At 51.7% G+C, this 17,996-nt stretch overlaps 1 protein-coding gene across 1 annotated transcript; it reads right to left on the reverse strand.

Annotated features, from left to right (window-relative positions):
- Positions 1–17: 17 nt before the first annotated feature.
- Positions 18–17,471, reverse strand: LOC144948586 (ceramide kinase-like protein). Its single transcript, XM_078878204.1, has 13 exons — positions 16,708–17,471; positions 13,437–13,724; positions 8,759–8,890; positions 5,595–5,658; positions 4,215–4,357; positions 3,928–4,002; positions 3,588–3,765; positions 3,071–3,142; positions 2,926–2,960; positions 2,628–2,772; positions 1,884–1,980; positions 1,515–1,708; positions 18–1,033 (listed from the first exon to the last, which is right to left on the reverse strand). Exons 1-13 carry the CDS (start codon positions 17,141–17,143, stop codon positions 949–951), a joined length of 1,944 nt encoding a protein of 647 aa, XP_078734330.1. The 5' UTR covers positions 17,144–17,471; the 3' UTR covers positions 18–948.
- Positions 17,472–17,996: the final 525 nt, after the last annotated feature.

Below are 17,996 nucleotides of genomic sequence, written 5' to 3' on the forward strand. Positions count from 1 at the left end.
GGATTGAATGAAATGTTTATTCAGATTTCAAAAGTTTGTATAAACTTTTATTTGGAAATTACTCGAAGTTGAATCGTTCTTTTATGCACTTCACACTGCACAGCAATGAGTGAGCAAACCTGATTTATATGCCATATATTTAAATCATAGCATTTATTTTACGATCGACGTTCATGTTATTGCCTTGTAAATCTCACTGTTAATCCAACGGGACGTTTCATGCGGTGATCATGACCGGACAGTAAATTACATTTATCTAAACAGCAAAAGAGTTTTGTGCAAATGAAGCTTGAATAACGACTATCCACGTGAAATGTCCCAATAAGTCATTGTCATTAAAGCCCACGGATACTTGCTTTCTGAACAGATGTCATAAGTGACCCGAGGCTAAATCGCTGCACGTGTGAAACGGCTGCTGTGGCAGACCGTCGTGAGCAGCGTGAGAGTGCGTGGAGCTAAGTGCTGTGACGTCCAGATGGGCGTGCGGCTGATGTCCCCCACCGAGGATCATCCCCCCCCCCCCCATGTGCTGTTGTGGTCTCCTGAGAAGGAGCTGCAAAGGTAACCACGTCGCTCCCATGGGGGCCTCCGTGGCAAAATGTGTGAACTTGCCACTGACATTTAAACCGGGCTCCAAGTCCAGTAAACACTCCAATCTATGTTTGGTTGCTATGATTTTACCTGCTCATAACAATTCCAAAATAGCGGTTTTATATATATACAAATTTGCCCTATTTTTAAAGTGCCTTTGGGAAAAGTGTTTTTTCTGTTTCACAAAACCTTTCCAAAGCAGTCCTTACTGCTTAAAAAGTGTGGTTTTAGCCTTGCCCGTTCATCAATGCGAGCCACCAGGAGCTGGTACCTGTCCCTACCACTCCCTGGCTTCCTCTTGGTCTCAGCATTGTGCTTCCCTCAACAGGTCCGCTCCCATAATCCTTTGTGCAAGTATCACAAGCAGTTGCATTTCATGGCAGCGTCTTCATCATCATGGCCAAGGGAGCAGCCATACAGCGTCACGAGGCGAGTGTGAACCCTGCAATAAAAACCACAGCGGTGCAAGTCGTCGGTGAACGTGCCCATCCGCGCAGAATGTGCGAGAACCAATAACAAGTATAACCCGTAAAAACAAAGTTTTTCACTATAAATCCTTTATATGCGTGGCGGCTAGAGTCCTCTCGTCCTCTGGCTTGAGATGGCTGCCACCTATGGGTCAGATAACTGCATGGCACCATTAAGCAATTGGTAATTAAATATAATATTTTTGTCCTAAAAAGTAAAATTTTGGAATTTTTTTTCACGAACATTAATTGTCACGCACAACGAGTCTGTGTGGAAAATGTCAGCTCGATTGGATCACGGGAAGTGGGTTAAAAAACGACCGAAAGATTTGCACGGTCGTAAGCAAGCAAGCGAACTTAATATAAAGGATTTAAAAATGGCAAGGCGGTAACCGAGAGTATGCCGTGCAGTGAATGTGCTGCTGGCTCTGACGAGTGCTGGCAGCCACAGCGGACCTGATGTGCACTTCACCAGTCTCTTCTAGCAGCACACCGTCCACGTTCCAGAAGCAGCGCCCGTCTGTGGCCGCCCCGGCGGTCTCGCCCTCCCCATCTCCCCACCGAGAGGAGCCGTCCTCCCCAGACGGGTGACCTCTAGGGGTCACGCGCACCGCCTGCACCGCCATGCTGTCCACAAACGGTGGGTTCGGCTGCACGGAGAGAACACAATGTACGCATGGCCACCTCGTGGAGTGGAGGTCGCTCGCCAAACGCAAAGCGTCCAGGTAGGGAAAAGCCACGCGAGTTGCGTGTGCGCAGCTCCGCGCTTGTGTGCGGGCCGACCATGCCCAAGCTGCGCTGCCCCGCAGCACGGTGCAAAGATACCTGCGCTTTGGAGCTGCCGAAACGTTTCAGGTACTTGACGAAATGGGCACGAGTCGTGCTGCGCACGGCGATCAGCGACATGCTGCCGTCATCCAGCCTGCAACCACAGCATATGCGTGCAGCTCACACCTGGGTGGACAGCAGCAGCAGCAGCAGCGCTATATTCCTAACATTAGTGACACTCAACGTGTAACAACAGCCGCAGTGGACAATCCGGAAACAAAACAAAACTAATACTGCGGATATCAGTCCAATATCTGGCCTTGTTATTTTGACCAGGACCATCGCTGCCCGGCGCCGTTCCTCTGCGGCAACCCCCCACCGTCTGGAACGCCATCCCGCTGCACGTTTGTAGCAGCAGCGTTTAATCTACACCGACTTTTACAGAGGCACTTCAAGGCCACACTTCTTTCACCCGACTTTCGAGTGCCACCGAGCTTGGCTCCGCTTGTTACAAATGACATTATTGTTCTCACTAAATTAAACTACTAAAATGTTAAGGAAACTATCGCCAAGTAACGTCGGCCACGAGCATCCAACCTGCAGGAAGTATATTCTTGCTTCTTTCGGTAAAGTCACGTAGAAGGGAAATCATCAAATTATAAAAATATAAAACAATAAAAAAACAGAAAGTAGTCGATGCATCACCAGGCACCCCACAATGAAAGTGATCGATATGACTTTGGGAGTGAAGGAACCGTCCACACGCGGTTGCGCGCGCGAGTTGGTGTGTGCGTTCGTTACAGCGTGTCGGGAGCCAGTCCGCGGGGAGCGACGGCACAGCGACAGGGCACCGCCGCCACGGTCACGTTGAGGAAGTCCCCGCTCGTGTGAAGCCACAGCGGCCCAGATGCGTCTTCCCCCGTTGCGCCAACCTGCGCACCGCCGGCTGCGCCGACATTGCAGATGCGCGCGGCGGACAAGGGCAGCTGCAGCTACCTGGGCCACCCACAGCAACACAACACCCCCCCCCCCCCCCCCACTATGCGCACCACCCACCCACACCCCACTCACAATGGCAGTGCACGCAAACTCTACTTACGAATCTTTGCAGATGAATCCCACCTCTTGAGTGCCCTACGCAACAAAACGAAAAGCCGGTGAAAGAATGGGCAACGGCTGGTTCGTGTGTTACGAGTGGCATTTACAATAATAGCGCTTTGGCAGCAATACAAAAGGCGGCTTACCGTGCACCTTCTGCTGTCTGTCCTGACGCACCTTCACTCGCGGGCAGAAAGCCGATCTCGCAGTCCACTGGCCTGGAAGGGAACAATCCCTCCCCCCCCCTCATTAGCTGCACCTTCTGGAATTACACGCGGTTGCCCTGGCCACTAGCAACAACACGGCGAGGGCAAAATGGGATGCACAGATTTGGCACACAAAGCACTGGAGCAGAGTAACTGGATATTGATCACTCGCACGAGTTAATGACGGACGCACGTCAACGTTTGCAACCGGCAGGGCTTACGTCGGATGACCCCATTCACGTTAATAAATAAAATGGCACGTGGTCATCTGTTAAGACATCCACAAAATGGTTAAGGATCTGCGAATCCAGATAAACTAACCCATGACGGGGGACTGGAGGTGCTCAGGCGATGAAGAGCCCCGTGCTCAAAACTACGAGTGCGGTCGCCGTTCCTTTCCTCGCTGGGGTGTCAACGTTGGGGCAAAGGGGCGGGGGGCAGGGCCCCCCCTTCCCACCTTAAACTGGCCAGAGCCTTGAGGACCGCAAAGTCCCTCCTCTGGTTGGGCGGCATCCAGCGGTGCCGCTCGGCTATCGCCAGGCTTCTCCCGCCGAAGCCCAGCATGGCGGAGAAGCCAAAGCGGAGCAATCGGCCCCGCACGGCCAGGGAGCACACGTCCACCGGTAGCAGGTGGCCTGCAGGAGGGACGTTACGATCATAGCGCGCGGAGGTACGCGTTGGACCTTAACGCCCCACAGCCTCTTCCCCATCGCGCCTCTCCGCACGATAGTTTCATCGCGCGGCCGAAGGGAATGTCCAAGGCACCGCACGAATGGGGTCAAACGCCAACGGCTGACCTAGGATGATGTGCAGCGAAGCCGTGGCAGCGTGGCTCGTCCCGTGCATGGAGAACGCCACAACGTCCGTCGACCCTGCGCGCAAAAACACAAAAAACGCAACGTGGCTCTTGATCGTACGGATCGCTTTGGCAGCACATTTTTTGATGGCCACGATGGCACGCGACCACAAATAACAAAACGCACGTGGAACACGTGGCACCACACGGCGCGATAGCCCACATGGCAAACTCCCAATACTGAAATCGGGAAGCAGCTGTTCGTACATTCGCCAGGGCGGTGCAAACCTGCGGGAATGATGCCGATGGGCAAGTGAGTGGGCGCTGGCGTGAAGGCCCCGTCGGGGTCCGTGCCGACATCACGCTGAGCGCGCAAGAGCAGCCCGTTCACCACCTCCGCCACCGTGCCGTCCCCACCCACACACACCACACTGTGGACGGATGCATGCAACGCTGCGAAATACATCAACAATGTACACCACACACACACACGCGCTTGCTGCATTGCAATGTGAACAAATGCACACCACGCCGGATGCATACACCATTAGCGGGGTTGGCTACGTACCCTTTGTGATGATGAGTGCAGTGAATTAAACAACGACAGATATACGGCAATTCACGAGTCAGGACCGATAGCACCCCCGCAAGTTGAGCTCATTTCACGATACACCGACGGCGCACAAGAACTACGTCATGTGACCTCTTACCGAGCCACGTGGTCTCGCGAGTGTCAGCAAAGCGCCGCTTATTAAAACTACCGCTATGGGGGGGGGGGGGGCCAGTGGGGCCTCAGAACCGCCAGGGGGTGTGGAGGGCAAAAGAGGAAATTCGCCCAGGGCCCCCCCCCCCCTCCTCGCACACAAAAAAACGACGCTACACAACAGGCCTCCTTCATCTGGCTCATTAACAAGTCTCCCCGCCCTCCCTCCCACGTCGCATTCTGCCCCAGGCCGCCAGGAACCTCTGGGCGACCCTGCTCGAGGAGCACCGCAAACGCCACCACGAGCGGCACGAGGCGGCACGAGGCGGCCTGTGCCGGCAGCGGGGGAGGTGGCCGGGCGCTGCGGAGGTGGGGGGGGGGGCCCTGACCCCCACGGTTCGTAGGTGGTGGCCAGGGCGAGAAAAGGGCACAGCGTAGACAGAGTGCAGGCAGAGTGCAGGCAGAGCGCAGGCAGAGCGCAGGCAGAGCGCAGGCAGAGCGCAGGCAGAGCGCAGGCAGAGCGCAGGCAGAGCGCAGGCAGAGCGCAGGCAGAGTGCAGGCAGAGTGCAGACGTTTCAGCCATTGGGTACAACCGCAAGCCCCAGCCCCATTCACCACCCACACAATGCTGCTACATTGACACTTGACTCATGCGCTTTAACAGCACACTAGGTAAACATTAAGCCTGTTCCACTTCGACAAAATAAGCTTGCCGTGTTCTTTTTTTTCTTCCAAGCACTGGATAGAAGATGTGACACCACGATGTTTTACGTACGTTTAAAGTAAATATATCATGATGCCGAGTATTACATTCAACGAACAAACACCGATCAATGAATTAAATTGGTGTAGAATAATACCGTATAGTCTTATGTTCACGGATATAGCCGCTATGCGTCGTTACCAAAAAGCCATTGGCATTGCATCCACTTTACAGTTAAAAAGCTCACAGTGAAACTGCTCACCCGTCAAAGCCGGTGAGGTCGCAAGTCTGAAGTTCAGCCAAGGCATGCCCTTCCCTCTCCGTCACTGTCCAGCAAGAGGAGAGACACACTTTTAACAGCCACAGCAGCATAATGCATGAACTAAAATCTAAACGATTTAAAGCTTTCGTGACTGCAGGGATTCATCTTCTTGGTTCTTTCGGTAAAGTCACTTAGAAGGGAAATAATAAAATAATAAAACATAATAAAATACAATTCTCACGACGTTTTGGCCACAACGCAAGCAGCCGTCCTCAGGTGTCTTTCCGACAGTCCTGTTCTTCACCTGAGGACGGCTGCTTGCGTTGTGGCCGAAACGTCGTGAGAATTGTATTTTATAATGTTTTATTATTTTATTATTTCCCTTCTACGTGACTTTACCGAAAGAACCAAGAAGATAAAATCTAAACGATTTTTATTTTACCAGGTAAGGCCCACTGAGCCATTTCGCTCTCTTTGTTAGAAGCAACCTGGCCACAAACGATAGCCCAATGAAATGGCTTGTCACGTGGACATTTATAGCAGCTAAATACAACTCTAATTGCGTGTTTCTAAACGTGGAGGGAAAAACCGGAGGACCCAGATGAAAAATCTGCACAACCACGGGGAGAGAGAAACACGCAAACTCCAAATATACAGGCGGCAGGGTCGGGGTCTAGCCCACACGAAGTCCTGCATGCCAGGTTGTGGTGTTGTAGTTGACATCTCTCCAACGCGGCACACACAACCCTGACGCTCACTGTTTCGTGTATAATTGTGTCATAATAATTAACCACTAATTCCCCACAGCGATTGTCATTGTTTGAGGTGAGGTTTCAAGAAATCATTTGCCTCATTTTTTCCCATCTTGTTTCTTCTATCTTGTTAACTCCCTTAGATCAATCTAACAGCATAACATTTGCATAAATCGTAAATAAATTATTCAAGCGCACAATTTGATGTGCACATCATTCTGAGAGTCTGATTTAAGTAATTGGTGCATCGCTAAATGCCTACTATCCATTAACCATAGCTCCTAACGCTATCCCAGCTCCAACCTTTAACCTTCCATTGCACGTGTCAATGCGTAGTGTTGGTATGAATTGGCGTTAAAGATTAACAGCTGCATCAAATATTAATCGCCAAAGGGAACCCAATGGTAGCCGATTTTTAAATCAACCAATCTTTATTTGACGTGCTAATATCGCTCTAAACAAGTAGGCCTCGGTGCACATTTAACAAACTGAACAATAACCTGCATGGTGACCTCAACGTTGACCTCAACGTGAAGATCACGATGCCAGGGGGGCATGGTCACGCGCGGGCTGAGCGAGCGACCTTGCGGTGTCCGCATTGCACCGTGCGCCCTTCACGGTAAAATGGATCCATGTGGCAGATTACAAAAAACACTTCACGCAAATTTGCTACGGGCATGTAGCCCTGCAAACACCATACATGGACTCAATGGTGGACGTTTCGGGCTGTGGCCCTCATTCAGTGTTGTTGACGAGTGTGCCGAGTTGTTTAGGGTGCGTGTGTGCACCACGGTCAACGCAGCAGCGTCATCAACATCATTTGTTGTTTCTAGATTTGAAGTTTTCGTGACTGCAAGGATCCATACTCTTTGGTTTTTTCGGCGAAGTCACGTGGGTAAAAAATAAAAATATAATTATAAATGAAACCAAATAAATTAAATCACGACGTTTCGGGCGCAACACAAGCGTCCTTCTTCCGGTGTTTGTGCTTTCGCTACGTTGTCCCCACCTGCCCGAAACGTCGTGATTTAATTTATTTGTTTTAATTTTTTATTTATTATATATTTTTTACCTACGTGACTTTACCGAAAAAAACAAAGAATATAATTTGTTGTACTGTGCATGCAAAGGCTCTGCTCATCTGCATTGAACACAACATACACACGATGACAAACATTTTTTGTAATAAATATTAATTCTTATTTTAGTTTTAATATATATTATGCTCGTTTTCCCAGGAAATCTTCAGCGAGTCTTAGGACTTTCTCAGAAGGGCCGTGCCAAGCTTTCGCAGCGTGGGCCAATGTTGCCGCTGTGTGCGATCCCATCCCAGGAATTTTGCTGGATTTTTTTTTTTAAATCGGGATATTTGGACAATACCAATTATATATCGTGTGGGTGTAGCTCTTTTAGCTTCAGGGAGGAAACTGTAAAACCCAGGGGGAAGACACAAAAGTCCATGCAGAAAGGTGCCCGAGTCGGCAATTGTACTTAGGCCCCTTCTTTCTTGCTGTGATTCACAGCCAGAAGTATACCACCCTGCCACCCATATCATTGGCGATGTGCGGTTAAGGGAAGAACAGTGGTGCCGTGTACCTAACGACGCAAGTTCCATTCCCAGCCACATTCGTGACGGGTGACACTGTATGGCAACCGGTGGTCGTTCCACCACCATCTTTGCACCAGCCTGCACTCGCCGGCGTGGTGAGCTATGGGCAAATAACCCCCACGTTGACGCATGCGGCATGAGAAGGCCTTCATCCAGCAGTCGATTGACAAAAGGGCTGTACATTCACTCATACCTATTTAAAACCGTGTAAATCTATCTCAACATTTTAACGAGACATTCAACTATTTATCCACCACAAGTGACTCACTCGGCTGTCCAACGCGGTCAATTCCTGACACGTCAGCGTGTATCCCTCGCAGAGTTCTTCACCATGAAGTTCAACTTAAAAAAAAGTATAACCCGTAAAAACTAAGTTTTTCACTATAAATCCTTTATATGCGTGGTGGCTAGAGTCCTCTCGTCCTCTGGCTTGAGATGGCTGCCACCTATGGGTCAGATGATTGCATTGCACCATTAAGCAATTGGTAATTAAATATAATATTTTTGTCCTAAAAAGTGTAAAATTTTGGAAAACATTTTCACGAACATTAATTGTCACGCACAACGAGTCTGTGTGGAAAATGTCAGCTCGATTGGATCACGGGAAGTGGGTTAAAAAACGACCGAAAGATTTGCACGGTCCTAAGCAAGCAAGCAAACTTAATATAAAGGATTTAAAAACCTCCCTTGTACACTTGTAACGCACGGTGCGCGGTATAACAACGCAGGCCTCGTCCAGACAGCGAACGCCAACAACGTGGAGTGCGCGCACGCAGGCGTCTCCCCGGAGCAGACCCGCTCACCGATGAGGTGCGTTCCGATGTCGGCCAGTTTGAACAGCGGCTCCACTCGCGACGCGAACAGCTCCGGCGCTTCCTTGCGGTGGCTCTGGGGGTTGACGAACACCAGCAGCCTCCTGGGCCGCTCGGGGAAGCCTGACAACAACAACAACAACAACAAAAATACAAATATCCCCCCCCCCCCGTATAGCCTTAAGAAACAGTTGGGGCAAGTGCTATTAGCGAGAAGCAGTTATGATGAAGGCCGGCACGGCACACGAGGGGGTGGGTGGCCAGCACCACGCCCGGCCGCCTTCGTCTCCCCAGTGGTGATGTTTACATACTGCACGAACTACTCATTTGAGGCCGAGTCGACCCAGGGGAGGCCCAGAAACGGTTCAGATAATCGTCACTGGTGTTGGCCGGGAACGGGAATGGAACCTGGGTCGCCGAGTTTGTGGCACAGCGCGCTAACCACTACGCTGCCGCTCCCCACCCACAGCCAAGCCACTCTCACCACCCACAGCATCTCATCGTGTACGCTTTTCTCCGTCTCTCACCCCACCCGTCTCTTCCGTGTGACGCTACACCCGTGGGCTCAATCGCGCTAAGTTGTTCATGTCCGTCCAGTTGCCTCCAACGACTGCAAACAGTGCCTTGTGGGTGTTGGCTGAACCGCCACCACTGCCAGAAATTATTGCACGAAAGTTTTTGTTTTATTTGACCGTGAGAATTTCGAAGGGGGGGCATAGCCTTCAGCAGAGAGGGGGGAGGTCTCACCTTCATCTACCCCCCCTCCCCATGGGCAGAGTTTACGGGGGGGCACAGGGGGGGGGGGTATATTAAGCTCAGCGCCCCCCTGCTGAAGCCTCGGCTCCCCCTTCGAAATTCTCACGGCCCAAAAAAAAACCCGTTAATTTCTTTTCAGTAGTTTACAATTAAGATTCTAAATAAATGCATTATATGCACTCGCGATTCCTGTGAAGCCAAACTCCACCTATGCCCCCACCCCCCCAGCCCATCTAGAAACGAGTTGGGGTCAATTCTTTTCATCGCCGTCCATCAAAATGCCTCGCGACAGCAAAACTGAGAAACTCTTCGTGACGCGAAGTGAATGGCGCTATAGGCTGGTGTGACCCAGGGTACATTTGGGAGGTTTTTTTCTTACATTTTTATCGCCTTCAACAGAACATTGTGTGCACAACCGAGTCCAGAAGCCGCAGTCGCACTGTGCCAACAGCAAAGGTGAGAACGCCAAGTTAGATGGAGCCGCAGGTCAATTTCAGACTCAGGATATATCTTTATACTGCCGGAGGAATCCGTTGAGCTACAGACCTCTTTTATTAACGGATGTCCAGTCGTTTTCAGAGATGTACTGAAAGAAAGAGCGATTTACCGCGCGTATAAACATTATCGGATGAATCTCGATTTGAAGCTTTCGTGACCGCAGGAATCCACGCTCTTTGGTTCTTTCGGTAAAGTCACGTGGGTAGAAAAAATAATAGATCACGACGTTTCCATCGCAACACAAGCAACCGTCTTCAGGTGAAGCAACCTATAACGCCATTCGTGTTGCGATCGAAACGTGATTTTTTTTTTCTACCTACGTGACTTTACCGAAAGAAGCAAAGAGTATTATCTGATAAACACGTGCCCCGGTGTGCTGGCGTGTACGCAATGTTTTGGCATTAGTCACACACTACACACAACACCTCCTGGGTGTTTACAAAGTGCACTACCAGGCAACAGCGATTATCTCGCTTGCTGACCGATTGCCAATTGGGTAGGCATGGAGACCGTACGCGTACTGGAAACATCTCACGACCACAGCCATCTGCTCCTCTACGACTTTCCCGAATCCTCTCACAAAATGCCGAGATAATCCGAAATACAACTGTACCAAGGCTCTTCGCCAGTAATCGTCAATGTTACCGCATCATCCCAATGCAATACTTAAATCCCCATCCACTGGCTTGCAATGCAGCCTTGGATCAACTGCAATAATTCCCTTGCTCGACTTTCATATCATCTTTCGATTCAAAGCTTTCGTGACTGCAGCGATTCATCTCCTTGGCTCTTTCGGCAAAGTCACGTAGAAGGGAAATAATAAAATAAGAAAAATAAAATGGTATTTTATAATGTTTTATTTTTTATTATTTTATTATTTCCCTTCTACGTGACTTTACCGAAAGAACCAAGAAGATTTCATTTCATCATATGTAACTGCCCCTCCCCTACCCTCTCTCATCCCACCCTAACTCCCCCTTCCCGCCCCAACCACTCAAGGCCTTTCTCTTGGAAGCCCCAGACACCTTCTCTCGATGCGACCTCAAGCTCGATGACAACTTGGAGAGATGTACTGAGTTCAAAACAACAACAACAACAACAACTCTCAAGCAACCTGTGAAAGACCCAACGCTGAAGATCCCTGCATTTTGATCTTCCACGAAGCTCATGGTCCACCCTAAACCGCATCCACTGCACAAACCGTGGCAGAAGATGCGGATACCCGATGCACGAATGGAAAGAAAAAAATAAACTCTCTAGTGTGCGACTGTGGTCATCCAGAACACACCGTACAACGTGTAACGCCCGATCCACAAATACAAGGAGACATCGCAGCGATGCACACTGCGCCGCTCCCGTTAATCTGGGCCTGACCACCTGAATGCAAAAATTGTAGTTTTCGTTCTTCATCGACATGAGCCGTGCGACAATAAGAAGTGGGAGGTTGCCCTCTATCCATCTCCTGCTCCCACAGTTTGAAACCCCTCCCCCCCTGCCCTCAGTGCTTTTGAATCCCAGCCATGATGCAAGTCCAGGAACCAGACTTATCACTTCTCCTCTGCATGGGAGCGTGTAATCTGAATAATAACAAAAAAGTACAAAGTATATATACACCTCCGTTTCCCATGACGAACACGTTCCAGTGGGTTTACAGCGGCGTGGAATGAAGTAGTATTTAGATGCCAAATCAATTCCAAGTGTGCAGTGATTATATTGGATTGCTGCACCATTGCTGCGTGTCACAATTTCACGAAATAAATCACTTGGAAAAAGAAGAAATCAAAGGCGTCTCTTCAGGTGTTGAATGTAATTGGTTTCGGGTTACAAACAAACGAGTACATTTGCAAACTAAAAGCAGAACAATGCCACGAGTTCATTCAATCGGCTACGGTATTTGCCAAGTGTTCTTTCCAGTTTTCATAAGCGAGGCCAGGCGAACATGATATGTTCTATCAGCTCTTAGCAGAGGTGTGGACTCGAGTCATGTGACTTGGACTCGAGTCAGACTCGAGTCATGAATTTGATGACTTGCGACTCGACTTGGACTTGCATAACAATGACTTTGTCCCACCTCTGGCTCTTAGCCACGCATTGCCACATATACAATCGACGCAACTTTCGTTGTGCGTGCTCACATTTCAGTTAAATTACATGGTTAGCATTGTGCATCACGTTTTAGCAAGCAAGCTACTTAAACCAATAACAGTTATTGGCAACGGACAAGTAAAGTCGTCGCTTCGAATATGATGGTAATGAGATTTAATGGTTCAAACAGGCAAACCCTACTTAGGTGGCCAAGACAACCAAGTTTTTTAAAATTGTAGCAAGTGCCAAGACAGGGGAACGCACTGACCGACAAGCCTGCGCAGGACGCGGGGAAACTTCAGTCAGTTTTATGAGTGTAGAAACCGTAATGACTAATGTTTGTTGTAAGGGTATTATGTTGATAATAAGTTTAACGTTCAGTTGTGTAAATATATGTAAGCGTGGTGAGATGCGAGGCACAATTGTCTCTTCCACGTTCCCTGTGCAACGCTAAATAGAAACACGGGCAGCGGCAAAATGATGTGCGCGCACATTCGCTCGCGAAACCGTTCATGCCAACACCTGGCCCACTTGTTGACAGCGGTCTACACCATCATTTGTTACAAAAAAATCCTACGATGTTATTTCAAACGAAGGTTCGGTTAATCCTCCGGGTTGAATAATTGCCTGACGTTTTATGTTCGCAAAAGGCGCAATGTGCATCCATTCAACACAAACCCATCAAATGTCGTCGTGGGCATTACGTGATGGTAGCTCAATGTCAATGTAAGGCTCTTATTCGACTGTAGAGGCAAACATCAAAGCCAGCTTCTGCCTGGCAAAGTGTGAAACCGAGTAAAGGCACACGAGAGTGTGCTCTGTGGAGCTGAGCTCTCCCGACTCCCGGAGCAACCGATAACTACCGATTATCGGATTTAATTACTCAACAGAATCGGATAATCATACAAATATCAATCCACGTGTGCTGCTGCTGCTGCTGGACAAGAGATGATGGATGGGACTTCTTGATGTCACCAACAACACGAGGTGAGTCATGCTGGGCGTGGTTTTAGGGGGTTTCCTGCCTTCGGGCGGCGGGATGTAGGAGAGGCCACCAATTTGTCCTTGACCCCCACACTTCCAACGAGCACGGTTGGCTACGTACGGTGCGAAGGAAGTTCAACACACGTACATACATAGATTTATTTAAAAGAGACCCTAGTAATCGACCACACTCAAAAGTGATCGATTATAATTCATAGTCGATCATTCGGCCTAATTGTCGAGCCGCCCTCTGGCACGACGGACAAGGGGCAAGGGGCCAGGGGACTGACCACGCGGATGGACGCGCGCGTGTTGGGGGGGGCGCCACGCGGATGAACGCACGCACCGCTCAGGACGGCGCGGATGCGGTAGAACCAGGTCTGGCAGTGGTCCTCGCTGGAGTTGCCCAGGTGCAGGGGCTGCTCCTTCAGCTTCCCCTCGTCGTGGCCGGCCGGCCCAGCCGCGCCCAGCCTGCTGTGGCCTCGCTGCCGGCGCCGGCACACGAACAGGGTGATGCCCAGCAGGGTGCCGCCCTTGGTCTGTCCGGCGGATCGCCGGCGCTTCAGTTTCACGGCGAACACATCCTTGAGGTCCAGCCACTCTTCGGCGGGGGCCTCGCCTGCGCCTGCTGCCGCTGAAACCACCACGGTGGGGGCAGAAGAGAAACGGTCCAGTCTGGGCCTCACCTGCCTGTTGGCATCTTGCGGGACAGTTACATTGGAAAATATAAATAGATAGTGTAGAAAAACACTGGATTATCCGAATGTATTGCCAGAGAATGAAGCGATTGCGAAATCTGATTGTGAGAATGATTCCTCAGCTTGCTTGTGGCACGTTTCAACGCTTGTTCACGTGACAATTTAATTTGTTTAGACGCGTCAGGTGGCGGAGGGTCTAGCAACATAATTATGGCCACTTTATTACGCAGTGGCCCAACCCAAACAGCCATGACGAACAATAACAGTGCTTGCCGCGAGTCAAGTGCCCCCCCTGATCGCCAAATATTTCGTACTTGGCAATGCACACAAAGGAGAAATAGGAGAAGGGGAGAACAGCAAAGTGGGATAAGACAAGGAACATGTTTGAGACCAAACAAAGCGGCAATACTGGCCAGAGAAACAACCATGGCAGAAATGTGTTAATACTGGTAGGAACCTACTGGTTACACCAGCCCACAGGGGATTATTGTGTCCGTCCGTCGTGCAGGGAAGGGCTGGGTGGGGAGGGAGGGGCTGGGTGGGGACGGGCTGGGTGGGGAGGGTGGGGAGGGGCTGGGTGGGGGGTGGGAGGGGTGGGGCTGGGTGGGGAGGGGCTGGTCACCCCGTGGTGCCCTTATAAAACTCAACGTTTAACCTACTCACGCCGGCTTGTGCCCGCCCTCACAGTCGGGCATATTTGCGGAATACACCACGCCGCCGTTGACCCTGTCCATTGACCGAGCAACCCAACGTTCCTACCAGCTCCCTCCGCAGGAATGTGTTGTGACCCATCGTCACGATGTCAATAAGTGTTGCCAATGGTTGATGCGATGTGTGTGGGGCAGATTTGTTTTCTTTTCCCAGGACTGTCTTGAAAAAAATCATCACAGGCAACGAGGCAACTGGTCAAAGCAGCTCAACATTTCATCCGATTAAGTTGGTGCTGCTGCTGCTGCATTGCTAGTGGTGGTTCTCAAGCACAATAACAATAAATCCTCACACTCATCCATCACACTTCTTATAACATTTTAATATGAATAACAAACGTGATGTTGCCATAGTTATGGCTGAGCAAATAACGCTCCTTACAGGAGGGAGTGCAGCAGACAATATAACTGTTTGCGCCGAACAGATGGCAATAAGAGCCATGGGTATAGGAATAGGTTTTACCCTTTCTGGCAATGAAACAGGTGTTAAGGGTGTTAAAACACCAAACTGAAACCTTTAGCAAAGAATCATGTTTGCGTTAACCACATATACTTGTGGTGAACATGCAAACAAAACAACATGCTCTGGTACTATATGATACATCGTCTTTGAAACTGATTGGTCCACACCAGAGACGGCTTTCTTTAGACTGAGCCTAGCCTCAAACAGCGTTAGACCAGAGGACGCCTCAAGGCGAACAGCGCAAAGGCAATGCCACTCCCAGGATATTGAGAGCTCGCTGGCAAGGCAGGTCCCATGAAGAGCCAGGGACTAAGTCGCGACTGCTCCGTTTGTACAACTCGGAACGAACGTGCGCGCGTGTTGCCCCAGATGCAAAGCGGCCTTTGGAGATGACGGAGCGCGTGGCAATGTCACTAAACCACGCACGTGCTGCATGACGGGAAACTAGAAACTTCGCAGTGATTATAAAAACACGTTTTAAAAGGAGTTAAACGGCCCCCTCCCCACCCACCACCACACTCCACCACCGTTCACTTCTGTAACCTCTTCCCTCGCCTGCCCTTACCCATCAATGAACCCTACCGATTCCCGCTCGCTCGCAGTCCCCGATTGAGAGGGGCGGTGAGCCCCCCCCCAGACCCCAAACCTCGCCTCCTTCCCAGCACCCAGGAGCAGCGCCGAGTTCGGAGTTCATCTTCGATCGTCCGCGGAATTTCTGTGCCCCTCTCCCCCCTAGCACGGATCGCGCCTTTCACCGTTGCTCTGGTCAAATATTAACAACACACACAGGGGGTTAACATGACCACGGCGTCGTCGCCGGCGTTGTTGTTGTTGAATGGACAAGGCTTCTTCCCCGGTGGGGTTAGTGGTTGGGGGTGGCCCCTAACCCCGTGCCCCGCTCACAAATCCCACCACCCAACCAACCAACCCGGCAGCCGCAGGTGGCGGTCGCTTGTGAAGCCCTCGGCGGCTCAACGTGATGCGGCGCCCAAGTTGACGCGGGAGAGAAACGTCAGGAATCATCGATAGCACGTGATCGATCCACTGCTGGATGACAGACTGCCCGAGCTGTAAACATCTCTCGCGGTGCGTGTTTGCCGTCGTTACTCAATAACGCATTGGACACCTCCACCTACATCGCTGAGCAAAACAAAGACAAAGATCCCCCGCGTAGCCTTAACAAACTGTTTGGGGCAAGTGCTGTTAGCGAGCACCTATTAAAGCCGGAACGGCGCACGAGGGGGTGGGTGACCAGCACCACGCCCGGCCGCCTTTGTCTCTCCAGTAGCGATATTTTTACACACCGCACCAGGTACTCATTTGAGGCGGAGTCGACCTAGGGGAGGCCCTGGAGCGGTTCAGATCATCGTCACTTTGGTGTTGGAATCGAAATCCGAGTGGCCGGGTTCGTAGCGCAGCGTGGCGCTAACCGCTGCACCACCGCTCCCCGCAGTCGACCTGGGGCCGTGCGGAGCGAGGCACGGGGGCCCCCGCGGGCTACGGAGAACCCCGTGGCCCCGTGTGGACACCTGCGGCCAGAGCCCCCGACGCAGGGTGCTTCGTGAAGCCCCCCCCCCCCCCCCCGGGCATGCATGGGGAGCGACACCTGCAGAGCTCACGGGAGCTGTGCGGAGCGGATTCCCAGGTACGCACCAAGTGCACACCCCCCTCCCCCACCTGCCCGAAGACCCACGCGGGTTCGTCTTCGCAGGTCTGGTGGAGCGCCGCGCCAGGTATCTGGTTGCGTACCTGGAGCCGCGGAGGCCGGGCCGGGCATCGCCTCGGGCACGATGGGGCTCCAGGAGAGAGCTCTCCCCCGCAGCTCCACGTCGCAGCTCTTGCCTCCGATGGTGAAAATCCCGCGTAGCAGCAGCAGCAGCAGCGCCGCCGCCTCCTCCTCCTCCATCGCGGCACCCCGCGACTCTGCTCCGCATGCGCGTCGCGAGTCTCCGTCCTCCGCCAGGCGCTCCTCCCTCCCGTGGCCGCGGGGCCCTCGGGAGGGAGGAGACGGCGAGACGAGGGAGACGGGAGAGGCGGACGAACGAACGCCGCGGGGCTCCGCGGGGTCGCCGCGCTCCTCAGCCCAGGCGACTCGGGGCGACTCTGGCACGGGCGACGGGGAACGCATCATGGCTCCTCGTCCTCCTCCTGATGAAGTTGATGATGATGATGATGATATTCTCATAGATATTTGCTATCGCTGTTGGATGAGGGTGCTGCCGACGCTACTGTTGTCTGGTGATGATGGTTCGTGGTTGGTGGTGCCGGTGGTGATTGTGTGAGAGTGAGGAGTGGAGTGAGCGTTGTTAAAGGGGGGCGGGGGGGAGGAGAGAGTGTGCAGAGGGAAGGGCTGGAGAGACGCGAGGGGGGGGGAGGCGTAGCGGAGCGGTGGCGAGATGATCCCGCGGCAGGGAGAGAGATGAGAGCGAGGGGAGGAGGGAGCGCGGACAGACTGTGCACTGTCCGCTCTGAGCCCTGCGCGTGAGAAACGAGGCCCAGGGGATGAGGGAGGTGGCGATGCTGAATGAGACGGGGGATGAGGGAGGCAGTGGGGGGGGGAGAGACTGAGAGAGTCGTGGGCTCAGCAGCTTACGGGAGGCGGACCCAGCCTGGCTCTCTCCCAGTCCAATCGCTTCGTCCTCCTGCTGCGTCTCATCGCCTCTCTCAATGGACAAAGCGCTCCAGACAATTACACGGACATTTGCCAGCACGTGGCAATCGGTAGACACGACGACGAAATATATATAGATATATTATTAAACAATAAAGACTGTCGGGGCAAGTGCTGTTAGCGAGCACATATGATGAAGGCTCACGGAGGGGTGGGTGGCCAGCAACCACGCCCGGCCGCCTTTGTCTCCCCTGGTTGTTGATGCTCACACACCGCACCAGGAAGCCCGGGACCGGTTCAGATATTTTGCCCTCTTATTACTAAACAATAGACACAACGAAACAAACACAAGAGAATTAAAAAACTAATTTAAACGCGCGACTAATGAAACAACGGACATCAGCGAGACTATGAACTTGTATCTAAG

This window comes from Lampetra fluviatilis, chromosome 1, assembly GCF_964198595.1.
Source record: "Lampetra fluviatilis chromosome 1, kcLamFluv1.1, whole genome shotgun sequence".
Lineage (NCBI taxonomy): Eukaryota > Metazoa > Chordata > Hyperoartia > Petromyzontiformes > Petromyzontidae > Lampetra > Lampetra fluviatilis.